The sequence below is a fragment of the Triticum dicoccoides genome, chromosome 5B (assembly GCF_002162155.2).
Source record: "Triticum dicoccoides isolate Atlit2015 ecotype Zavitan chromosome 5B, WEW_v2.0, whole genome shotgun sequence".
NCBI classification, from domain to species: Eukaryota; Viridiplantae; Streptophyta; class Magnoliopsida; order Poales; family Poaceae; genus Triticum; species Triticum dicoccoides.
The window spans coordinates 323,047,610-323,070,052 of record NC_041389.1 but is presented as its reverse complement, the minus strand read 5'-3'; the positions used below and the strand labels follow the sequence as shown (position 1 = coordinate 323,070,052).

The window sequence follows — 22,443 nt, the reverse complement described above, 5'->3', positions numbered from 1 at the left end:
TGATGGCCCCTTCTCGGCGGAGTCCGGGAAGTGGACACGGTGTTGGAGTTATGCTTGCGCAGGATGTTCCTTTAGCTTCTCGCTCGTGCTTCGCCTTCTCTTCTCGCTCTCTTTCGCGTATAAGTTAGCCACCACATATGCTAGTCGCTTGCTGCAACTCCACATATATTTGCCTTATTCATTCCTATGAGCTTAAATAGTCTTGATCGCGTGGGTGTGAGATTGCTGAGTCCCTGTGGCTCACAGATACTACAACTCCAGATGCAGGTCCAGGTGATTCTGCTCCAGTTGACGATTACGAGCTCAGGTGGGAGTTCGACGAGGACTCTCAGCGATACTACGTGTCCTTTCCAGATGATCAGTAGTGGTGCCTAGTTGGGGTTATCGATTCAGGACCTTGTCGCATGTTGGGGGTCTTATTTTCTATTTTGGCGCCGTAGTCGGGCCATGAGTGTTTGTTTGATGGATGTTATTTATGTACTCTGATGTGACGTGGCGAGTGTAAGCCAACTATGATATCTTCCCCTTTTATTATATATATTACATGGGATGTTGTAATGATTGCCTGACTTGCGACATTGCTTTCAATGCGGTTATGCCTCTAAGTCGTGCCTCGACACGTGGGAGCTATAGCCGCATCGAGGGCGTTACACTAGCACGCTCATCGAGTGCCTTCTGCAGATTCTCCAAGCGCATACGCTTAGCCAAAGTGGCCAAGCGTGCAGCCTCCAAGGCCCGAGCCTTGGTGGTCTCCCCAATGATGGGGGTCTGGAGCGCCTGAACGTTGCATCGATGCAACTCTGCCCTCTGCTCCGTGGTGAGGGCTTCGGGGACGTACTCTTCATGTACTTGTGATGGGCCAGTGCCGCCACCGTTGTGGTGAAATCCGGGCAGGCTGTGCTGGGAAGTGACCATGAGAACTTCCACTGCTGGGTCATTACTCTCGCACTCGGAGAGGGAATCCGAGTGACCAGTCGGTAGATCAAACAGACCATAAAGAGATTCGTCGGGCTCGATCGCCGTGACTTGGAGGGTGGTCGACTAGCGAGCCACCGCATGCTTCACCCACCGTTGGTGCCGTGAACGGCCGGACCGCTTGCGACGGTGAACAGCGGGGAGCGAGGATGCTGCCAGAGCCGACCGATACTAGGTCGGCGGCTATCAAAGAAGAACGCCGCAAGCACTCGCACGGAAGTGTGTTGCCCCGCGGATGGGGAGGGCCTCGATGTCGAGGGGAGCTTCTTGAAGCCAGACGGAGTCATCAGCAATAAAAACGAGCGCGCCGAGATGGATCTCGCGGCCCAATGCCAAACCACCACCGGAAACCATGTTGTCGGAGAACGAAATTCGCAACCTCACCGGAAGTCGCTTAGACACCTGCCCCACGGTCGGCGCCAACTGTCGTGGGAGTAAGTCTGACAGTAAGAATAGGGGGTACGTAGGAGGAGGCAAGGTCCTAGCTACGGCGAGGTTGTGCATGCAAGATTTATGAGTTCAGGTCCCTCTCAGAGGAGGTAAAAGCCCTACGTCTCGGTGCCCTGAGGCTGTGTTGACTAGATGTGCTTGAATGTTACAAGGGGTGCGAACCCTTGTGCCAGAGGAGGAGGGTGGCTTATATAGAGTGCGCCAAGACCCTCTCAGACCTCCGTTACACATGGTTCAATGTGAGTTAAGATGGGGCGTTACTGGTAATGCCAGCCATAAATGATCCTTAAGACTACAAAGTGAACGCTTGACCGTTGCCATCCTGAGGTGACTTTAGATCTTCCGTACTCTGAGTGGTTCTCCATATGGTCGAGTGACTATGCTGTGGTCGAGGAATTGGGGCATCCGAGTGGAGCTTCCTGTCGAGTGGATTGCACTTCAGGGTAACTTTAGTCGGTACTCTCCGTTGGTCCTTGAATGTCTTTGACTGTAGGTCAGTTACCTTGGGTGGAGTGTCTAGGTCAGGCCTAAGGCCCTACCCCAGGTACATGTCCTTGTCATTAGCCCCTGAATGGATTGAGGTTCGAGTGAAGAAAGGTTGAAATTGATTCCGACTCAATTCAATGCTCCGGAGGGGCCTCACGAAGTCTGGGAAGCACATTGGAACTTTCAATCTTGCTTCAGTTGGCTCGATCGATTCTGATGGCTTGAAGTCCCCGAGTGAATAAATGTGGTAAGCCTTCGAGTGAATTAAAACATGAAGTGATAGACGCGACTGGTTGCCCCGTGGTTTCCAAAATTCGCGGGATTCGAAATTTCGGAGAAGCGCGCCGGACAGGGTGTGGCGCGATAAGAGGAACGAATCGGACCGGGACTCCTCGATTTTTCCGCCACCTTTTTTGCCATGTATCGCTCCTACGCCTGCGACGGGATATGATTTAATTGCTGGGGGCAATTGGTCAGCCACTCCAAGCCACCCTCATAAAAGGCATCGGAGCCGATGCGAGGCACAGTGCCTTCAATCGATTCCCATTCTCTCTTCTTCTCTGCGTCCTTTCTCTCTGCTCCCCACGCCCCTCCTCGGCCCTCTCAAGATCCACGCAATGGTGAAGGAGAAGACCATGGCTCTGGAGCATGCGAAGAAGGCGTCGGCGACGGTGAAGGGGAAGAAGACGGTGCGGGGCTCGTCATCCATATGGTATTTAAGACTGCAGAGTGAACGCCTGACCATTGCCATCCTGAGGTGACTTTAGATCTTCCGTACCCCGAGTGGTTCTCCATATGATCGAGTGAGTACGCTGTGGTCGAGGAATTGGGGTCTCCGAGTGGAGCTTCCTGTCGAGTGGATTGCACTTCAGGGTAACTTTAGTCGGTACTCTCCGTTGGTCCTTGAATGTCTTTGACTGTAGGTCAGTTACCTTGGGTGGGGTGTCTAGGTCAGGCCTAAGGCCCTACCCCAGGTACATGTCCTCGTCAGGGGGTGGCCAATATTTTCTATGCTAGATGTATTATTCTCAAGATGAGTTTTTATTCACTTGTCATTGCATGATAGTATGGCGGTAATAGGGATGCCCAGTCCCGAAATGAAAAGAAATTTACTTTTATGTTGTCAAATAATAAATTCCTTAGAAAGTGTTGGTATGGATGACACATGTGGATACGGCTAGCCGTGGAATGTGAAAAAATGGTGGAGAAAGGAATAAACTTTATTTTCTGTTTGGGAACCGCCTATGATATATCTAGCGTGGAAAGTGTTGGGAACTACTCAGTCGTTTTTGTTGACGGGAAAAGTATACCTCTCAAAAAAAATTGTCTCTCAATTTTTGTTTTGAGTTCTGGCACCTCTACAAATCCATACTTTCCTCTGCGAAGGGCCTTTCTATTTACTTTATGCAATTTTTATTTTTATTTGAGTCTCCATCTTCTCTTATAAAGCACCAACTAAGGGCCACTATATTCGTACTTGAGCACTGGATGTAGCTAATATGTGAGTGTGTTTTATGAATGGATCAATGATTGAGCATGATGGGCTAGGGATAACTTGCTTTAGTGTTGATATTTTGAAAGACATGGTTGCTTGTTGATATGCTGGAGTATTGAAATCTTCATGTTAAAACTAGACTATTGCTTTGAACCATATAAAAGTCCATATGTCCATGCTACAAAAGAAAAGAATATGTGATGAACATGTTAGGCAACATCCCACATCAAATATTCTGTTTTTATCATTTACCTACTCGAGGACGAGCAGGAATTAAGCTTGGGTATGTTGATACATCTCCAACGTATCTATTTTTTTATTGCTCCATGCTGTTATATTATCATTCTTGGATGTTTTACAATCATTTTATAGCAATTTTATATCATTTTTTGGGACTAACCTATTGACATAGTGCCCAGTGCCAGATGGTGTTTTCTGCTTGTTTTCACTTCCAGAATATCAGTACCAAACGGAGTCCAAACACAGCAAAAAAATTTGGAGAATTTTTCTGGACCAGAAGACACCTGTTGGGCCAAAGAAGTACCAGAGGGGTGCCCCGAGGGGGGCACAACCCACCTGGGCGCGCCTGGGGGCCCAGGAGTGCCCTGGTGGGTTGTGTCCACCTTGGTGGCCTCGCGCACCGCCTCTTCGCCCTATAAATACCCAAATATTCCAGAAACCCCAGGGGGAGGTCGATGAAACACAATTCCAGCCGCAACAAGTTCCAGAACCACGAGATCCAATTTATTTTATCCGGATCTGTTTTATCCATGAAGGTTATTTGAGTCTTCTTTTGATTTCTTATATGCATGATTACTTATAGCCTCATATTTTTTCTTTGAATCTTTGGTTTAGTTAGGCCGACTAGATCGATTTTTCTTGCCATGGGAAGAGGTGCTTTGTTATGGGCTCGGTTGTGCGGTGTTCTTTCTCAGTGATAGAAGGGGCAGTAAGACAGGTATGCATCATTGCTATTAAGGATAACAAGATGGGGGCTATTCCTACATGAATAGATCTCGTCTACATCATGTCATCATTCTTATTGCATTACTCCGTTTCTCCATGAACTTAATACACTAGATGCATGCTGGATAGTGGTCGATGTGTGGAGTAATAGTAGTAGATGCAGGCAGGAGTCGGTCTACTAATCTTGGACGTGATGTCAATATAATGATCATTGCCTGGATATCGTCATAATTATTTGAGGTTCTATCAATTGCCCAATAGTAATTTGTTTACCCACTATATGCTATTTTTCGAGAGAAGCCACTAGTGAAATCTACGCCCCCCGGGTCTATTCTTTATCATATATTTTTCAGATCTATATTGTTATTTGTCTTTTTTATTTGCATCTTTTATTTTCAGATCTATATTACCAAAAACCCAAAATACCTCGCTGAATTTTATTTGCCGTTATTTTATTTGCATCTACCAAACTATATCTTTAACAATCTTTTACCCGAGAGGGATTGACAACCCCTCTTACGTGTCGGGTTGCAAGTATTTGTTCTTTGTGTGCAGGTACCGTTTATATAGTGTTGATTGGTTCTCTTACTGGTTCGATAATCTTGGTTTCATAAGTGAGGGAAATACCTACCATAGCTGTGCTGCATCATCCCTTCCTCTTCGGGGAAATACTGACGCGGACACGAGCCATTAGTTTGTTGATGATGAACTCCTTGCTCTTGTGCTTCAAATGATAGCCTCCCCAACATTCAACTCTCTCTTACATATTTGGATATGGTGGAAAGATGATTTGATTGGAAAGCAACTTGGGGAAGGCTATAAATCAAGATTTTTGTGGTAGGATTGGTATATCTTGATCTGAACACATGAGTGTGTGTTTCTCTCTCAGAAAATGTATGCTAGAAGTGTAAGCACGTTCTAATGGCTCTCTCTCATATGGAGAAGGGGGTGGAGGGGTATATATAGCCTCCACACAAAATCCAACCGTTACACACATTTAACCCAACTCGGTCAGACCGAATAGATGAACTCGGTGAGACTGATTTAATTCAAAATGTGAACGTTAGGAATCTCGATGGGACCGACTGGAACAACTCGGCGGGACCGATGTGCTAGGGCTTAGGGCAGACACCAACTCGGTGGCGCCGATTGCATCAACTCGATGAGACCGAAGTGGAGCAATAAGCAACAGAGCAGATGTCAAGCCAACTCAGTGAGACCGATTGCACTGACTCGGTGGGACCAAAAGAGTGCAACAAGTCACAGCACACTGGCAAGGCCATCTCGGTGAGACCGAGATCCGTATTGGTGTGACCGAACTGTTAGGGTTTCTGGTAGTGGCTATGTCATGTGAACTCAGTGACTCCGGATAGGATGAATCAGTGGGGTCGAGTTGGAGTTTGGGATTTTGACATATTTGGAATGAGAAAGTGGTTGAGGGCTTTGGAGCGATATCACTAAGCACTTTGAGCAAGCAAGCCATTAAGCAACACCTCATCCCCTTTTAATAGTATTGGCTTTCCTATGGACTCAATATGATCTTGGATCACTAAAAGTAAAATGAAGAGTCTTGAGCTTTTGCCAATATGTGTCCTTAGCATTTTGAGGGGTCCACATTCCTAGTCCATGCCATGCCATTCATTGAACTCCCTGAAACATTTAACTTGAATGAATATTAGTTCAATGAGCTATATGTTGTTATGAATTACCAAAACCACCCGGGGATTAGTTGCACTCCCAAACATCTTATGCTCGCACATTTCATACACATGCAAGTTATCTAGCCTATATGGTTTTTATCAACATGGCCTTGAGGGGATCAGAAGAAATGCATGGTGAGCATGTGAACTACAACAACGTGTAGTCTTATACAAGTTGTGTAGTGCAGCCACTAAAAGGCGCTAAATATTTTGTCCTTTAGGTTGCTCCCTATTGAGAGGATTGGTTCAAACAATTCAGCTCTTAGCGTCATTGCTCTAGTCGTACATATCAACAACACTTCTTCTTTTCTTGATGTCCTATATTTTCCTGCTTGAGTCTAGTTACAAGATCATGTGACTATTTTCATGAGGCAAGTACATGGGATGGTGGTTGTTAAGTTGCTGGCGCATTTCGTTGGGCAACTACTTATTGGCAGAGTTCACAAGTGGAGAATGCAATCCATTGTAGTGGAGAGCTAGGAGTTCAAGTGCAACGGCTGCATATGGTTTGGCATCCTATTGGTAGGAGGTATGTTGATTCTAATTGGATTGGAATTACTTATCAAAGCTAATATAGAGTCCATGAGAACTAATTCAGAGTCTATGCATCTTCCCGAGGTTCTTTTGGAGTTGATTCTATCTTGGGTCTCTGCTGATCATATCAATACCCCGCCCAGTTATATTGACCGGGAGTAGTTCGGGAATCCTAGTGCAAACATGGAACTTACATGAATTTTTGGTTATTGACACCTTATGTCAACCAATTCTTTTAGCTTGTGGTTGGACCGCTAGGAAGTCTGCTTTGTTCAAGTGTATTTGATTCTGGATGCTCATAGGAATGTGTGGACATGCATTGAGCCCGGTACACTTGATGTGTATCGAGCTGAACATCAGCCATATAAGCTTATAAGTTATACCCATCAACTAGACATCTCCAAACTGCAACTTGATGACTGTAACATATGGTATATCTTACTTCATCTCCATCCAGATTTTATGGTCCTTTATGCCATGGATTTGCTGGGCTCTGACCTGGGCATCGATCAGTGGAGCATGTCTTGGGATCCAGGAGGACTTGCATTGTTGCTGACACTAGGAGTGCCACGCCAAGCGGCCCTTCAAGGTGGGAGCGGTTGTGCTTGTCTTCTCACCATGCCACCCTCTAATCAACGTCCATCGGAGATTATAATGGGAAGGGTCATCTGCAAAGGAGCATGGACCATGTCTGGCTCCATCGGCCACTTCCTCGGCGCCTCTTGGGATGGAGTCGCCATCGCCCACGACTACTACAACCTCGTCGTGCAAGTCAAACCCGGCTTCGACTACAGACACGACTTCGAGCTAGTTAAGGAACACTGAGTGCAATGAGATCTAGGCGGTTCTCCATGGCGTCGGCTTGGGGTCAAGTCGAATTTTAAGGAGGGGGGGGGGTGTTAGCATCCCTGCCTAACTTGTACTCATACATGTACATGGTTTAGCCTCTTGGGCCAGCTCTTGGACCTGCTCTGCTCGTGACCTATCGCTACAGCCACAAGTACATGGTAGAAGGCTATGGACAGAGGCATCTAGTGGATCACGGGCTTTGACACGACGGCTCCCTTCTCCTACCTCTGGTCCTCTTCGTTTTGTTCTTCCCCATCCCCAAATTATGTAGCTCCATTGATGCTTGTATCCAATAGATCGTCAGAGAGACAACTGGCACCTTACACCTAATCATATCATGATTTCCCTATAGGCCAACTGATTTCAGTTCCATCCCGTCAATTGCACATACGCTCATACGATTCCTCTCCCAACAATGACTCCCGATGAACACATGTGGTAAGCAATCCAAACTATTCAAAATAAAATAAATTAGTAACGCCTATGTAATTGCTCCCGTCACTGACACCGCTTCCACCTGCAGCAGATCTCGGTCGCTTGACGCATCCGCGTGGTTGCTTGATGCGGCAACTCTCTAGTGTTACGACGGGTTTTGGGATGGAGAGCGTGTTTTTGGCTTTCGTCTGCATCAGGTCTCAATCTCTTGATGCATCCCTGCCATTGTCGTCGATCTGGTTGCCTGATGTGGCAGCTCCATCGGCCGCGAGAGGTCTCAACCAATGCGACGACGTGCGATGGATGAGGAGAGACAATGATGGTATGGAAGGCCGGGGACTAGAACGATGGGAGAAGGTGGTCAGAGAGGTAGGTTTTTTTGCGTGATATCAGCCATATTTAAATAGCCCGGACATGTGAAGCAGTTAAAGCGAGCGACTCGTTCCTCGCACCGGTGTGAAAGCCGGGTAGGCGGACAACCGATCAGCCAACATGAATGCAATGCAGGTAGGAAGCTGTCCCATCCGATCATATTTGCTCTGCCTGGTATAAATGCAGCATAGAGAACGAGTGTAAGTGACATGAGAGAGGTTTCTGGATGGGTTCGACGTGTTGGAGTCCGATGTGGCGGATGATCGAACTCCCTCAAACCTTCGTCGGTTTTGTTCCGTTTGTAGGATCAGCCATTGGGAGCTGTCAAGACAAATATGGTGACATATCTGATCGAAAATTTGCGAAATAGATAAATCCCGAATGTTCGGAATTTAAGCATGTCATTCTGAACGTTTTTAGATGGTAACTTTAGGTGCTGCGAGGTGGCAACTTCAGTTGTTAACACATGGCAACTTTGTTCCAGTTTGATTTTGTCAGAAAATTGTCATGTTTGTCAACATCGCCTTAACTGAAATTGCCATGAAAAAAGTTTGGATTAGCATGCTTAAAAATCAAACGTTCGGAACTTATTAAGGTCCAAAATTTGAGGCTGATTTGGTGATACACATTTGGAGGGCAATATGGCCTTTTTGGCACAAGACATTTATGGGCGATTTGGTCCGCGTTGCTGCGAGATCAGTCGGCTGACGTGTGGTGCGCATTAATAATTCGGACAGGTCGGTCGTAAAGGCCGTCGCCGCACGTGAGCTACTGACCTGGCCTTGCTCGCGTCGTGCACCGTGCTCCGGTACGTGTCCGCGCCAACAAATTTCTGGAAGCATTTCCACTCCCGCTGAGCCCGCCTCTCACGCCACGTCGCACAAACAACAAGCACACGCGTTCCCCCACCTTCTCGATACCCACGAGCCCACCCGCGGCCCACCTCGGCATTTCCTTTCTCGCCGTTGCTTTCCTTGCTTTCCTCCACAAGGCCGGCCGGCGAAGCAAAGCCAAGCGCCATTCATTCCTTCCAGAAGAAAAGCCACTGCAAGCTTTGGCAGCACCGACGAGCGGGCGCAGATCCGGAGGCGACGCCCCCCCGCTTCTCGGTCCATCGCAGGTGAGCCTCCCGCCCCGCCCTCCTCTCGGTTCATCGTTGGTTCGACCTCGACCACGGAGCTGCCCCCTTCGCCACGCGGTTGTCGATCGAATCCTCCCCGAGCAATTCGTCCCCGCATAGTCTTTCTCGGCTGGAGTGGAGTGGAGTGGAGTGGAGATCTCTCCTTCCGGAATCGTCTAGGGTTCTTCCTTCTCCGCGTACGATCCAGCCGTAGCTCGCCTGGATTTGGGGAGCGATCAGCGCGAAATTACTGTTGGTTGGTTGGTTGGTTGGTTGGTTGGTCTCTCCGTGTTCTGCCATGAACAAGGTGTAGCAGAATACACGTGTTTCCGGAGATTCCCGTGGTCAGATCATGCCGTTTTCTGGGGAGGGAGGCATCCTTACTGTCGTAAATGAACCACCTAAATCGGATCGCATTGAATTGATTCATCTTCTGCTTTCCACTGCCACCGTGTGAAATCCCACGCAGACATAATTGCAGGTTCACTTAGTACAACTTCATAACTCTCAAACAAACAATGACCCTATCAAATGCTTATTTTCACCCAAGTGTAATTTCAGAAGGTTGATACTACCTCCGTCCGGAAATACTTGTCATCAAAACGAATAAAAGGAGATGTATCTAGATGTATATTAGTTGTAGATACATCCTTTTTTATCCATTTTGATGACAAGTATTTCCGGACGGAGGGAGTATATGTTTACACATTGTTCCTAGTTGACATCATCCGCACTTTCTTCTCAATAAAAATGGCACGCTTCCAGGTGTGTTAGAGGGAAAAAACATGCAAATACTTCTGCCACAATCCCATTCTAACTGGCATTTCCTGTGGTAGCCACGAAAGGATTCTGTTGCACTTTGCGCAAATCAGAGTCCATTGATATACTTATGGAAACGACAGTTTCACCAATTTTAATGATTGCTTGCTTCTTCAACTATTTTTTGTTGATATATGATCCATTTACAAGACGAACGAGTACCTCCCTTTCACATCGTTATGGTCAACATGGTTGCTTTCCTTTAAAGCAAACTGGAAACTTCCAAGTCTGTTTTGACTTGTTCTTCTATCTTATGTTGCTTCTGCAAGTCACATTGTGACTTTTATGTGTTCCCTCTGTAGGAATATACAACTACAAAACAAAATCTACAAGGAACTATTGTAGTTCTTTGGCAGATAAATGTTAGTCAATCATTTGATTGTATAATATTTATCAAGTACTCCCTCCGTCCCAAAATAAGTGTCTCAAGTTTAGACACTTATTTTGGAACGGAGGGAGTAATAATGTTTATCTTGGACTTCAGTGATGTCATTAATGAACTTGCTAAAGACATGAGAACTAAAATAACTACTTGGATTTTAAAATTGTCAATAACTGATCTTTTGACAGGATAAATGTCATAATGTAATAATATTGCTGTTAGACTTCAGTTATACCATTAAGCGACTGATGAAGGTATGAGAAACAAAAGAACTATTCATAGTTCAAAATTATTATTTCATCTTGGCTTGTTTACATTGTAAGTGCCCGCTCTAAGAGCAGAACAATTCGACATGCACTATGGTGTGGATCTGATCCATGAGCCAAGGAACTGTAGATGCTCTCGATGGTTGTTTTGGTAGATTATAATATCTACCGATTCTCGACAGATTGGTAACAACTAACAGTTAACAGTTGCTTAATTTCGATAGTAGGAAGGACAATTTTCTTGTTTTTGAAATATTACCATTGTTCACTAGTTTCCTTCTGTTCTGATGCATAACATTGACTATGGTGATACTTCTGTATGTGATCATTTTCAGGTGTTGCATTCACCCTTTTATATTCTTTGCTTCTGTTCGAGTCAGCTATGCATATACCGTCAAGTGTATGAAAGCTATTACTTCACTGGAAGCATACTAACAGGCTTCATTAATATGTTTGCAATTCTGTAGTGAAATTTGTGAAGTGCTAGTCAATGGTTCAGATATAGCATATGATCATGGCAAAAAGTAACGGCGAGAATCCAAACATGTCCATTTTACAAAGATTGAGCACGAGCCATTTGCCACTGGTGAAAGAATATGGTCTGCCTGGAGTTATTGGTGCTCTTTTACTGGCTATAGTTATTCCTATCTTGCTTTCTTCCATGTTTAGCAAAAAGGTGAAAAAGAGAGCAGTGCAAGTTGATGTTGGTGGTGAAGCAGGCCTTGCCATGCGAAACAGTAGATTTTCCTCTTTAATTCAAGTTCCGTGGGAGGGTGCCACCACAATGGCAGCTCTGTTTGAGATGGCTAGCAAAAAGTACACTCAGCACCGGTGTCTTGGCACAAGAAAACCGATTAGTAGTGAATTCATAGAAGCTGCTGATGGAAGGAAGTTTGAGAAACTGCACCTTGGTGAATATCAATGGAATTCCTATGCAGAGGCATTTAAACGTGCATGTAACTTTGCTTCTGGTCTCATCAAGATGGGGCACCAGCTAGATAGTCGTGCTGCTATCTTTTCTGATACTAGAGCCGAGTGGATCATTGCTGCTCAGGTATAATATTATGTCTGGAACATTGCCCCTGTACATTTCATAGGGCTTACAGAGCTATGTGCAAATACTAATATTTTATTTTGCCAGGGATGCTTTCGACAAAATTTAACTGTTGTAACAATTTATGCATCTCTCGGCGAGGATGCACTGGTGCATTCACTAAACGAGGTACATTGATCTGGTTCCTTTTTCCTGAAGTATATGTAGTCTGCACTATATTTCATCCGCTAGGGAGCCAATCCAATTCCTACTATTTATGTTGCTTTACTTTCAGATTGGTAGATCTAGGTATATCCATTGATGAAGTATGAGCATACCGCCACATCTAGTATACCTAAATAGTTGATCCCCACTTAACTCCACTTCTCAATATGAACTACCAACTCACCATGTCCCCATGCATGGAAAAAGACCCACCCCTAACATGCACCATTCATGCTACTCATATTCAATAAATATTCACAACTATACAATAATAAAATACAGTAACTTACATGTATTCTCATGTTAATCTAAATACTAATATTTCATGCAACGAAATGTCATTGATAATTGCAACCAATTCCCGCAGCAACACGCTGGGTATCATCTCTAGTACCTTAACAGCTTAAACTTTTAGCTGAACGGGATTGTTGGACGGAACTGTACTTGGATGCCCATATCAACTGGGCTACCTTATGCCTGCTTAATCATCCTCACAAATTGACACAATCTTGATGGTTTACCTTGCTTTAACATTAGTAGTTTCACTATCTGGTCCTGCCTCGGGAGACTCTGTTCCAATATATCTGTCATTGAGGGAATCACGAGTGTATATTGTAGTGTTTCAACTTTGTACCCCTACTTAATTGCTTCTGGAATTGCTGATTGGTTGTAGGATGTTATTTAAAGTTATTTTTTACGAATTTCCTCTTAGATTTGGTGCTTCCTTGGTCTGTGCACATGGTGAAACATATACAAAGGGAGTACTCACGTTTTTCCTGATTAACTTACTAATTTATTGATGTGATCCAAGATATAGGTTTTTACCAATTACAAGTGCAAACTTTAATAAAGAACCATCTAACTGGTGCTCCTACATCTGATATATTTTCTTATGTCGAACTTCAGACACAGGTTTCCACTCTGATTTGTGATTCAAAACAACTTAAGAAGCTGCCTGCAGTCAGCTCAAAGTTGCATAGTCTTAAGCATGTTATCTACATTGAGGATGAACCTGTTGAGGCTGACACACTTAATCAACTGAAACACTTGACAACATTATCTTTTAATGCGGTTGAGGAGTTGGGCAAAACATCACATGCAGATGCGAGACTACCATCAAGCACTGATACTGCAGTTATTATGTATACAAGTGGAAGTACTGGTCTCCCCAAGGTACACTTCTGCTTGAAGATATTTTTCTTTCTTGTGTATTCGTTTTCCATTAGCATGAAAATAAAAGGTAAATTGAGTGGTGTGCTATAAAATGATAATCCTAATAGAAAAGGGTAGATATTCTCAGTGAATTATGGTTTTGAACTGTTATCCCCATTTTTAAAAGCACATTCATAACTGTGATTATTCACAGTTATTTCCATTTGCTCCACACAGGGCAAAACAAAAGCTAATGTTTCCTACAAAATGATTCATTTTCCTGTTGTATAGTTTCTCTTTGGTAAGAAAAATCTGATTATTGGTGTTCTATTTTGTGTTTCCGTGTTTCCCCAGTCCACATAGTCACTCAATTACTTGCAGACATCAGAAGATTTACGGATTAGTAAATTCATACATCATACAACTAGTTACACTAGGTCAATAATATGAAACAATCAATTAAATTTGAGCGAAAAGAAAATTGAAATAGAAGGTTCAGTTTGTCCCTTCTGAATGTCAGAGGTTCAAATGAGCCAATAGAAAGTTGAGAGAGAAAATACTGTATTAACTGTGAAGTTTGCAGTGTTCTATTTATTTAGTTTGCTAGCCTGTTGTTAAGAGTTGAGTATATTAATACCAATCTTCAAGAACAAGGGGGATGTTCAGAGTTGTACTAATTACCGTGGAATTAAGCTGATGAGCCATACAATGAAGCTATGGGAGAGAGTCATTGAGCACCGCTTAAGAAGAATGACAAGCGTGACCAAAAATCAGTTTGGTTTCATGCCTGGGAGGTCGACCATGGAAGCCATTTTCTTGGTACGACAACTTATGGAGAGATATAGGGAGCAAAAGAAGGACTTGCATATGGTGTTCATTGACTTGGAGAAGGCCTATGATAAGATACTGCGGAATGTCATGTGGTGGGCCTTGGAGAAACACAAAGTCCCAACAAAGTACATTACCCTCATCAAGGACATGTACAATAATGTTGTGACAAGTGTTTGAACAAGTGATGTCGACACCGATGACTTCCCGATTAAGATAGGACTGCATCAGGGGTCAGCTTTGAGCCCTTATCTTTTTGCATTGGTGATGGATGAGGTCACAAGGGGTATACAAGGAGATATCCCATGGTGTATGCTCTTTGCGGATGATGTGGTGCTAGTTGACGATAGTCGGACGGGGGTAAATAGGAAGTTGAGTTATGGAGACAAACCTTGGAATCGAAAGGGTTTAGGCTTAGTAGAACTAAAACCGAGTACATGGTGTGCGGTTTCAGTACTACTAGGTGTGAGGAGGAGGAGGTTAGCCTTGATGGCCAGGTGGTACCTCGGAAGGACACCTTTCGGTATTTGGGGTCAATGTTGCAGGAGGATGGGGGTATTGATGAAGATGTGAACCATCGAATCAAAGCCGGATGGATGAAGTGGCGCCAAGCTTCTGGCATTCTCTGTGACAAGAGAGTGCCACAAAAGCTAAAAGGCAAGTTCTACAGGACGGCGGTTCGACCCGCAATGTTGTATGGCGCGGAGTGTTGGCTGACTAAAAGGCGACATGTTCAACAGTTAGGTGTGGCGGAGATGCGTATTTTGAGATGGATGTGTGGCCACACGAGGAAGGATCGAGTCCGGAATGATGATATACGAGATAGAGTTGGGGTAGCACCAATTGAGGAGAAGCTTGTCCAACATCGTTTGAGATGGTTTGGGCATATTCAGCGCAGGCCTCCAGAAGCTCCAGTGCATAGCGGACGGCTAAAGCGTGCGGAGAATGTCAAGAGAGGGCGGGGTCGACCGATTTTGACATGGGAGGAGTCCGTTAAGAGAGACCTGAAGGATTGGAGTATCGACAAAGAGCTAGCTATGGACAGGGGTGCGTGGAAGCTTGCTATCCATGTGCCAGAGCCATGAGTTGGTTGCGAGATCTTATGGGTTTCACCTCTAGCCTACCCCAACTTGTTTGGGACTAAAGGCTTTGTTGTTGTTGTTTTTTAGCCTGTTGTTACGATTTCTGAATGCATGAGTCCACTACTGAATGCTCCATGTTACAACTGGTGGAGGTCTGCTGCCTATGCATGCTAACATTGTTAATATTGAATATTTTTTCTACTCTGCTCTTGTATTTTCCTCAATTAAATTTGGTGGTTTCCTTTGACATAGGGTGTGATGATTACGCATGGCAACATGGTGGCCACAATTGCAGCAGTGAGGACAATAATTCCAAACCTTGGCACAAGTGATGTTTATCTGGCATACCTTCCGCTGGCTCATGTTTTTGAACTAGCGGCAGAGGTAATATTTTGGCATTCAGAAACATCATTTATAAGAATTACTATGAATATCTCCAGTGACATGGTGCTGTTATGTTGTGCAGTCTGTCATGTTAGCTTCTGGTGTTGCTATTGGATACGGCTCAGCTTTGACAATGACTGATGCATCAAATAAGATAAAGAAGGGGACAAAAGGAGATGTTTCTGTACTGAAACCTACTCTAATGATTTCAGTTCCTGCAATTCTGGATCGCATAAGAGATGCAGTGTTTAAGAAGGTTGAAGTTTCTTTTCTGGACTTTCATTTCATGTGCTGCTGTCTTATACAATCCATTTTCGCTATTTGCACGGGAAAAACTGTACTTACCCCCACCAAATTTGGTGCCTGGCAAACTTAAAGCTCTCAACTGTAAAACTGAACATCTGACCCTCCCGGCCTTCAAAACTGGTGCACCTAGGTGTCCAAGGCAGTTTTACCATGGTGATTTTGCCATTTTGGTAATGGTTTTCCACACATGCAGCCTCAAATATGGATTTTCCCCCCTAGATTGACACATGGCTCGGAGCCCACATGTCGTACAGCATTTCAATCTTCCTCTTCCCTTCTCTTTCCCATATCTTTCTCTCCATGCAACTAGATATACAGCAGCCACGTTGGGAATACCGACACACAAAACTGTCTTGAAGAGTCACATGCATCAGTTTTGAGAGTTGGGATGGTCGGAGTTATTATTATCCTTGCATTTTTTGATGAAAGTAATTTGACATTTACTTAGATGCCGTGTCTTCTCTAAATTCTTCAGCTCTACATTTTTCTTTTCAGGTTGCTGAGAAGGGTGGCATAACCAAAAAGCTATTTGATGTTGCATATAAACGAAATCTTGGAGCAATCGAAGGGAGTTGGACTGGATCTTGGGCGCCAGAGAGGTTTATATGGAATAGCATTATCTTCAAACCAATACGTGCGATGCTTGGAGGGCATATAAGATTTATTCTTTGTGGTGGCGCACCTCTTTCAAGTGAAACACAAAGATTCATAAATATATGTCTGGGGTAATCTTGTCCTATCGCCTTATCTTCACTTTACCATATTACTTGGTTAAGTTCAATTATGACTTAAGGAATAAAACGGTTGTCACTCATATAGCATGATAGCTTATTTTGCTTGTTGAACAAAAAATACATCTGAAGGTTCTCTTAAAATAATACTCATACAGAGTTTATTTTGGGCTAGTTTTTGCTTGTGACAGCTTTGAACTCAGTCCTTTGCTCTCCTAGTCGGCCCTGAGGGTACTTGGAGTATGAATTAGCAAGCTTAGCTTATTTTCACATGATTTTAGACGTTCATTAGTTGAAATCACCAGTGTAAGTAGGATAAGATGATCCTTAATTTTACAAAATTTGTTTTATCTTGAATAGATTGTCAATTGAAAGGTTAAAAGCTAAAGTACATTAATCAGACAACATTTTAGGATTGAAGTATCCTTCCATTCTTTAAGGCTGACAAACATTTTTGTATAGTGTGAGATGCTATATTTGTCATGTGCTTATGCATTGCTTATTTGGTACTGCAGTGTCCCAGTTGGTCAAGGCTATGGATTGACCGAGACTTGCGCTGGAGCAGCTTTCTCTGAATGGGATGACATAAGTGTGGGTCGTGTTGGTCCACCCCTCCCTTGTTGCTATGTCAAGGTTTGTGTTTTCCACAGATAAACATTCAGCAGCCCTGGTGTGTTTTTGAATACTACTTGACAATACAGCTAACATTCATGCAATGAAATGATAACTGAAGCTCTGAATCACCGATACATGCAAAACCTGTTTATTCGTATCGGATAGCGTATCTGGTACAGATATGTGCGGGATAGGTATCCATGAAGTGTTGGAATGTTCATCTTATTATTATTTCTTCAGATACATCATGGATAACTATCTGGTGTATATTCATATCGGTTTGCATATATCAGTGTTTCAGAGCTCGTATCATCTATACAGAAAATAAACGAAAGATACAGAGGAAAGATCCCCGTAATATAACTCAAATGCCCACCTAACTCATCTTATCCTTTATCCTAATAGCACCAGGCTGGCACCTTCCATTGCCCCTGCTGCCTCAGTCCTTAATGCAGGCAACCCCTCCAGCCCACTCTACACCAGTCGTTGACAAAAGTGGTGGCGTGGTGAAACCATGATTCACAACCATGCATTTCGTTTCATTAGCATGAGCGCTCATTACATACAAGAGAGTAGGACATGGCCTTATGGGGCCAGATCCACGTATGCCATGTCATACTATATACATATGCTTAAAAAGAATTACACACTCCGGCTGTACATAAGATGTCGATTTGTGACCTTTTCACTCTCTGGCTTTTCCTTCCATCCTGTGATGTTCTCCTTTTGTTTATATTAAGATGTCTTGGTAGAGCGTTGAGGCACCCCAAAATTTATGAAAGTACTGGTAAAATTTCCTTGATGCAAGTAATACTATTACATGTGAACCTGCAACATGCCAGAATAAAATGACTGCACAGTTGCAAAAGAACAAGATCTAAACACTTTAAGTTGCAATACTATTCATTCAGCTCTTTTTATGTTGCTGCTTGGTTACAATTGATCATTTTCTTGCATGAAATCTTGCAGGTTCACATGTTATAAAATGCACTGTAATGAATTTTGTGATAATATTTTGGAAACTTAAACTTCCAAGAATATATTGTCCACTCTAACCTCTTTTATCAAATGGTTGCAGCTTATTTCATGGGAAGAAGGTGGTTATAGAATTTCTGATTCTCCAATGCCCCGTGGAGAGGTTGTCATTGGTGGCCACAGTATAACAAAAGGTTATTTCAACAATGAAGCAAAAACAAATGAGGTGTATAAGGTGATTATCTCCACATCTGCAGTCACTGAATGTATTTATATGTTTCACTACATGATTGTGCCATATGTCACTTAGGTGGATGAGAGGGGAATACGCTGGTTTTACACTGGAGATATTGGCCAGTTCCATCCTGATGGATGCGTTGAGATCATCGACAGGAAAAAAGACATAGTAAAACTTCAACATGGAGAATATGTATCTCTTGGCAAGGTTTGTTTATAAAACTGGGCCCTGTTATGAGCATAGTTTAAAAAGGCTAGGCGACAGCAAAACGCCCAGCGCTTAAGTGTGCGCTTTGGTCAGAAAAGCCAAGGCGGTGGCAAAACGCACAATTAACGCCCGTGGCTTTTCTTAAACCTTGGTTATGAGCATTCTGTTTGCTGTGTAATTAACACCCTCTCTCTCTCTCTCTCTCTCTCTCTCTCCAGGTTGAATCAGCTCTACAGACAAGCAATTATGTGGACAACATCATGGTCTATGCTGATCCATTTCATAGTTACTGTGTTGCACTGGTCGTGCCACCACACCAGGCCTTGGAGAAGTGGGCTCAAAATTCAGGGATAAGCTACAAAGACATTGAGGAGCTGTGTCACAATGATCAAGCAATTAAGGAGGTCCAGCAATCTCTATCAAAGGTTAGATCTGATCGCAAATGGAGTACTTACCACATTCGTTCAGTTCTTAATTACAGCACGTACAACACTCGTATACAGATATAGTTCTCCAGTTTATTGAAAATTATGTAGCCTGTACTCGGTGTGTCGCCTCATGTTGTAGCGGTTATATGGTAGTTCTTTCTGGAGCAGGACTTCATGAGCAGTTAAATATAATAAACAAAATCCTGTACTGGATGTCTGCATTCCTCCCTTGTGTGACTTTAAATGTCGACCTGACCTACTTGGAACCTGCAAGGGTATCTAATAGGAGTACAGCCTGCCAGACCTGTCTTTGGTTGCTCAACGCTTCTATACTGGTTAGACTAAGATGGAAGCATTGGAAACTTACCTGATCTTGCCTATAGTATTCAATCAATCTATTTTGGGATTGATTCTTAAAAGAACTATTTTGGGAAATACTCCCTCCGTCCCAAAACTCTGTACTAAAGTTAGTACAAAGTTGTACGAAGGTTAAGACACTTATTTTGGGACGGAGGGAGTATGTAACTTGGTTGTGAGGAACGCCTTCTATTCTTTGATGAAGCCCACTGCCAGAGTACCCACGATGCTCTTCACCACTTAGTGAAGTTTGAGATGACAAATATGAGCTAGAGTTTTGAAACTCATGTTCTTCAGTCAATGCCGCCAGTCCGCCATTGAGGTCATTGCTGAGTGTACTATGGTACCGCTAAGATCTAGTGGTGCGCCTCACAGATCTAGAGCAGTCAGCCGTATTCATTCCCTTGGTCAATCCTCCAACTTCCCTGCTCTCCTGTTGTGTTTGTTTTTACCGGGCCGATGCCTACTTTCCTCTTTCTCTTGCTTTGTGAGCCTCTTGCTGCTTCATGCTATGTCAAGCATGGAATGGGAAGGGTACAAAGTATATGATGAATGTCATCTCATGAGAACCCAAAATAAATAATGGATATTGTTGAAATCTCTCGGTGTGTATTGTTTCCTGTTTCAGTTTGTCTAATTCACATCTAGATGTTTTTTAAGGATGTCACATCTAAGCTCCCACAAGTATATAATGCAGCAACAAGAAACAAAAAAAAACTAGGACAAGAAAAAAAAACCACAAACATAGTGGACATCAGCTTAGATGTGGCATAACTATGTCACATCTAGATGTCCTAGACATACCCTTCCTGTTTTGCTATTTTAGTGAGGGCATATTAGGTGTGGACTGAAGTTTTGCAGACTTGCAGCAAATTAGGTGCAAAACTCTTTAACTTTTGTGGTTGAAAAGAAGATATTGCATTGTCCTAAGCTATGTTCCATATTCTTGTTCATGATAATATCAAGTATCTTCGTCGGAGATGCAGATGCACAATTCATCTGCTCTGTTTGCATCTCTTGGGTGCTGTCTAACGCAGAGTGTGTTCCAATTGTGCAGGCCGCGAAAGCAGCGAGGCTCGAGAAGTTTGAAATACCAGCTAAGATCATTTTGCTGCCTGAACCTTGGACCCCAGAGTCTGGGCTTGTGACCGCTGCGCTTAAGCTGAAGAGGGAGCAGCTGAAGGCCAAATTTAAAGATGACCTGAACAAGCTCTACCAGTAGTGACCCGCCATTCATGGAACTCTCCGATTAACGTGTTATGAATAATTTGTATTTGTTTGCTAATCTGGAAAGCTTCTTAGTGAGACACTACACACAGTTCTTCAGCTTGTAGTCGCTTGTAGTATCCCTTTATCGTACTGGGTCAGGATAAAGGTGTTACAAATTGTGGAACGAGGAAATGTTGTTTCTTTGATACTAGCTGTATAATCGCTGCTGTAATAAATGGGTAAGAAATATAGGATCTGTGGGTTTAACGACGTTGGCCTGTGACCTGGGCCACTGAGGCCGAGGGACATGATGAACAAACGTGGCGGTTTTGCTGTTCACAAATGTCCCACATCATGTACTGGCAACACTCACCACAGTACGTGTTCCGGCTGACGGTTCCATGCAAGCCTAGTTTTCACTTTAAGCCTAAGTATCTAATGTTGACATGGCCAAATTCAACGTTGGTTCAGGCTAGTGTTGAGCAAAATGGAGCTTTGATCAAAGATGCGCATCATTTTTGGACACTTTGAGAGCATCTCCCAAGATGCAGATGTATAAATACCTGTTTTTTAATAGATGCAATTTTTTTTGCTCCAAATTCGATCTAGATGTAAAATAGGGCACTTTTGTGTCACTTGTGCCTCTCGAGTAGACCCCGAGTAGTCGCGCGTGCAGCCCAACTGCCACGCGGAACTTTCCGCCGCCGCGCCTGACCACCCCCTCCCCTCCCCGCGGTCGTCCGCTGCCGCCTCCTCCAGCCCTGTGGCCACCAATGATGCTCGAGCGATGGCAGACTCCGCATCTGCCGTCGGTCCTGCCGTCGCCGTCGATGTGATGTCTCCCCCAACTCGCGCGGCGGATTTGCAGCCCCTTGTCCCACCGTCGATGTCAGACTGGAACAGCAGGCGAGGAAGAAGGCAGCCACGATCAAACCACAAGGTGGCGGCTCGAAACGGCCGCCGCGCGACCCCGCTGCGGCTTCATCCCCGGGCGAAGAAGACGAAGGTGGCCGTGGTGGCTGCTGCTGCTTCGTCGCCAGCAGCTGCTGCTTCATGTGCACTAGCTTTATCGCCGGTGTCGTCAGAGATAACAAAATTGTAGAGCTGCTGTCCGTGCGGCTGATGTATTTGCATCGCCTATTGGAGCACTAGCTATTTTACTTCATATATTGAAGTTGGAGGTTTTTGGTGATGTAAAAATGCACTTTTTGGTGACTCAAAGCACAATTTGGTGATGCAAAATACATCATGAGATGCTCCGAAAGAGGGACCACTTTGCTTGTTCTCACCACCGTTGAAGTCAGACCCACGTTCCTTGAGCACGGACTTCTTATTCTCACCACCGTTGAAGTCAGAACCATGTTCCTTGAGCAGGTCGCGGAGCACTGAGACAGTATTGGACCAGAGTCTCCTCAAAGAAACGCGTGATGCTGCCGAAATTGAACAGGCCAGGACTGAGGACTGAGGAGTGAGGACCATACCTACTGGCTACTGCTCGCAAAAACACGCGCTGACTTCAGAAAGTGACTGAGATAGGCAAGAATGCAAAGTGACAAGACGAGAAGAAGGCCCCGGCCCTATCATCAAAAGGAACGGAAAAGAATGAAGCCCCGAGTGGCGGAACAAATGGAATGAACCGTGGTCTTCTGCAATTTAGTGACTAGACCTCTCTGGAGAATGATGATGGTCTACTCTACTTGACCGCTCTGATTCAGCCACCGTAGGAAAGGACCGAGAAAAATGGCACTAGCATCGTTAGTGTGGAGAGAGGTCCTCTTTGTAGCACGACAGAGGTAAAACATGCGCTGAAAAGCAGACAGATCG

At 44.2% G+C, this 22,443-nt stretch overlaps 1 protein-coding gene across 1 annotated transcript; it reads left to right on the top strand.

Annotated features, from left to right (window-relative positions):
- The first annotated feature begins 9,154 nt into the window (after positions 1-9,154).
- On the top strand, positions 9,155-20,889 carry LOC119308686 (long chain acyl-CoA synthetase 8-like). Its single transcript, XM_037584819.1, has 12 exons — positions 9,155-9,382; positions 11,317-11,903; positions 11,991-12,071; positions 13,014-13,280; positions 15,422-15,553; positions 15,636-15,809; positions 16,355-16,584; positions 17,106-17,223; positions 18,284-18,415; positions 18,491-18,625; positions 18,844-19,050; positions 20,468-20,889. The coding sequence occupies exons 2-12, from the start codon at positions 11,358-11,360 to the stop codon at positions 20,630-20,632; spliced, it is 2,187 nt and encodes a 728-aa protein (XP_037440716.1). The 5' UTR covers positions 9,155-9,382; positions 11,317-11,357; the 3' UTR covers positions 20,633-20,889.
- Positions 20,890-22,443: the final 1,554 nt, after the last annotated feature.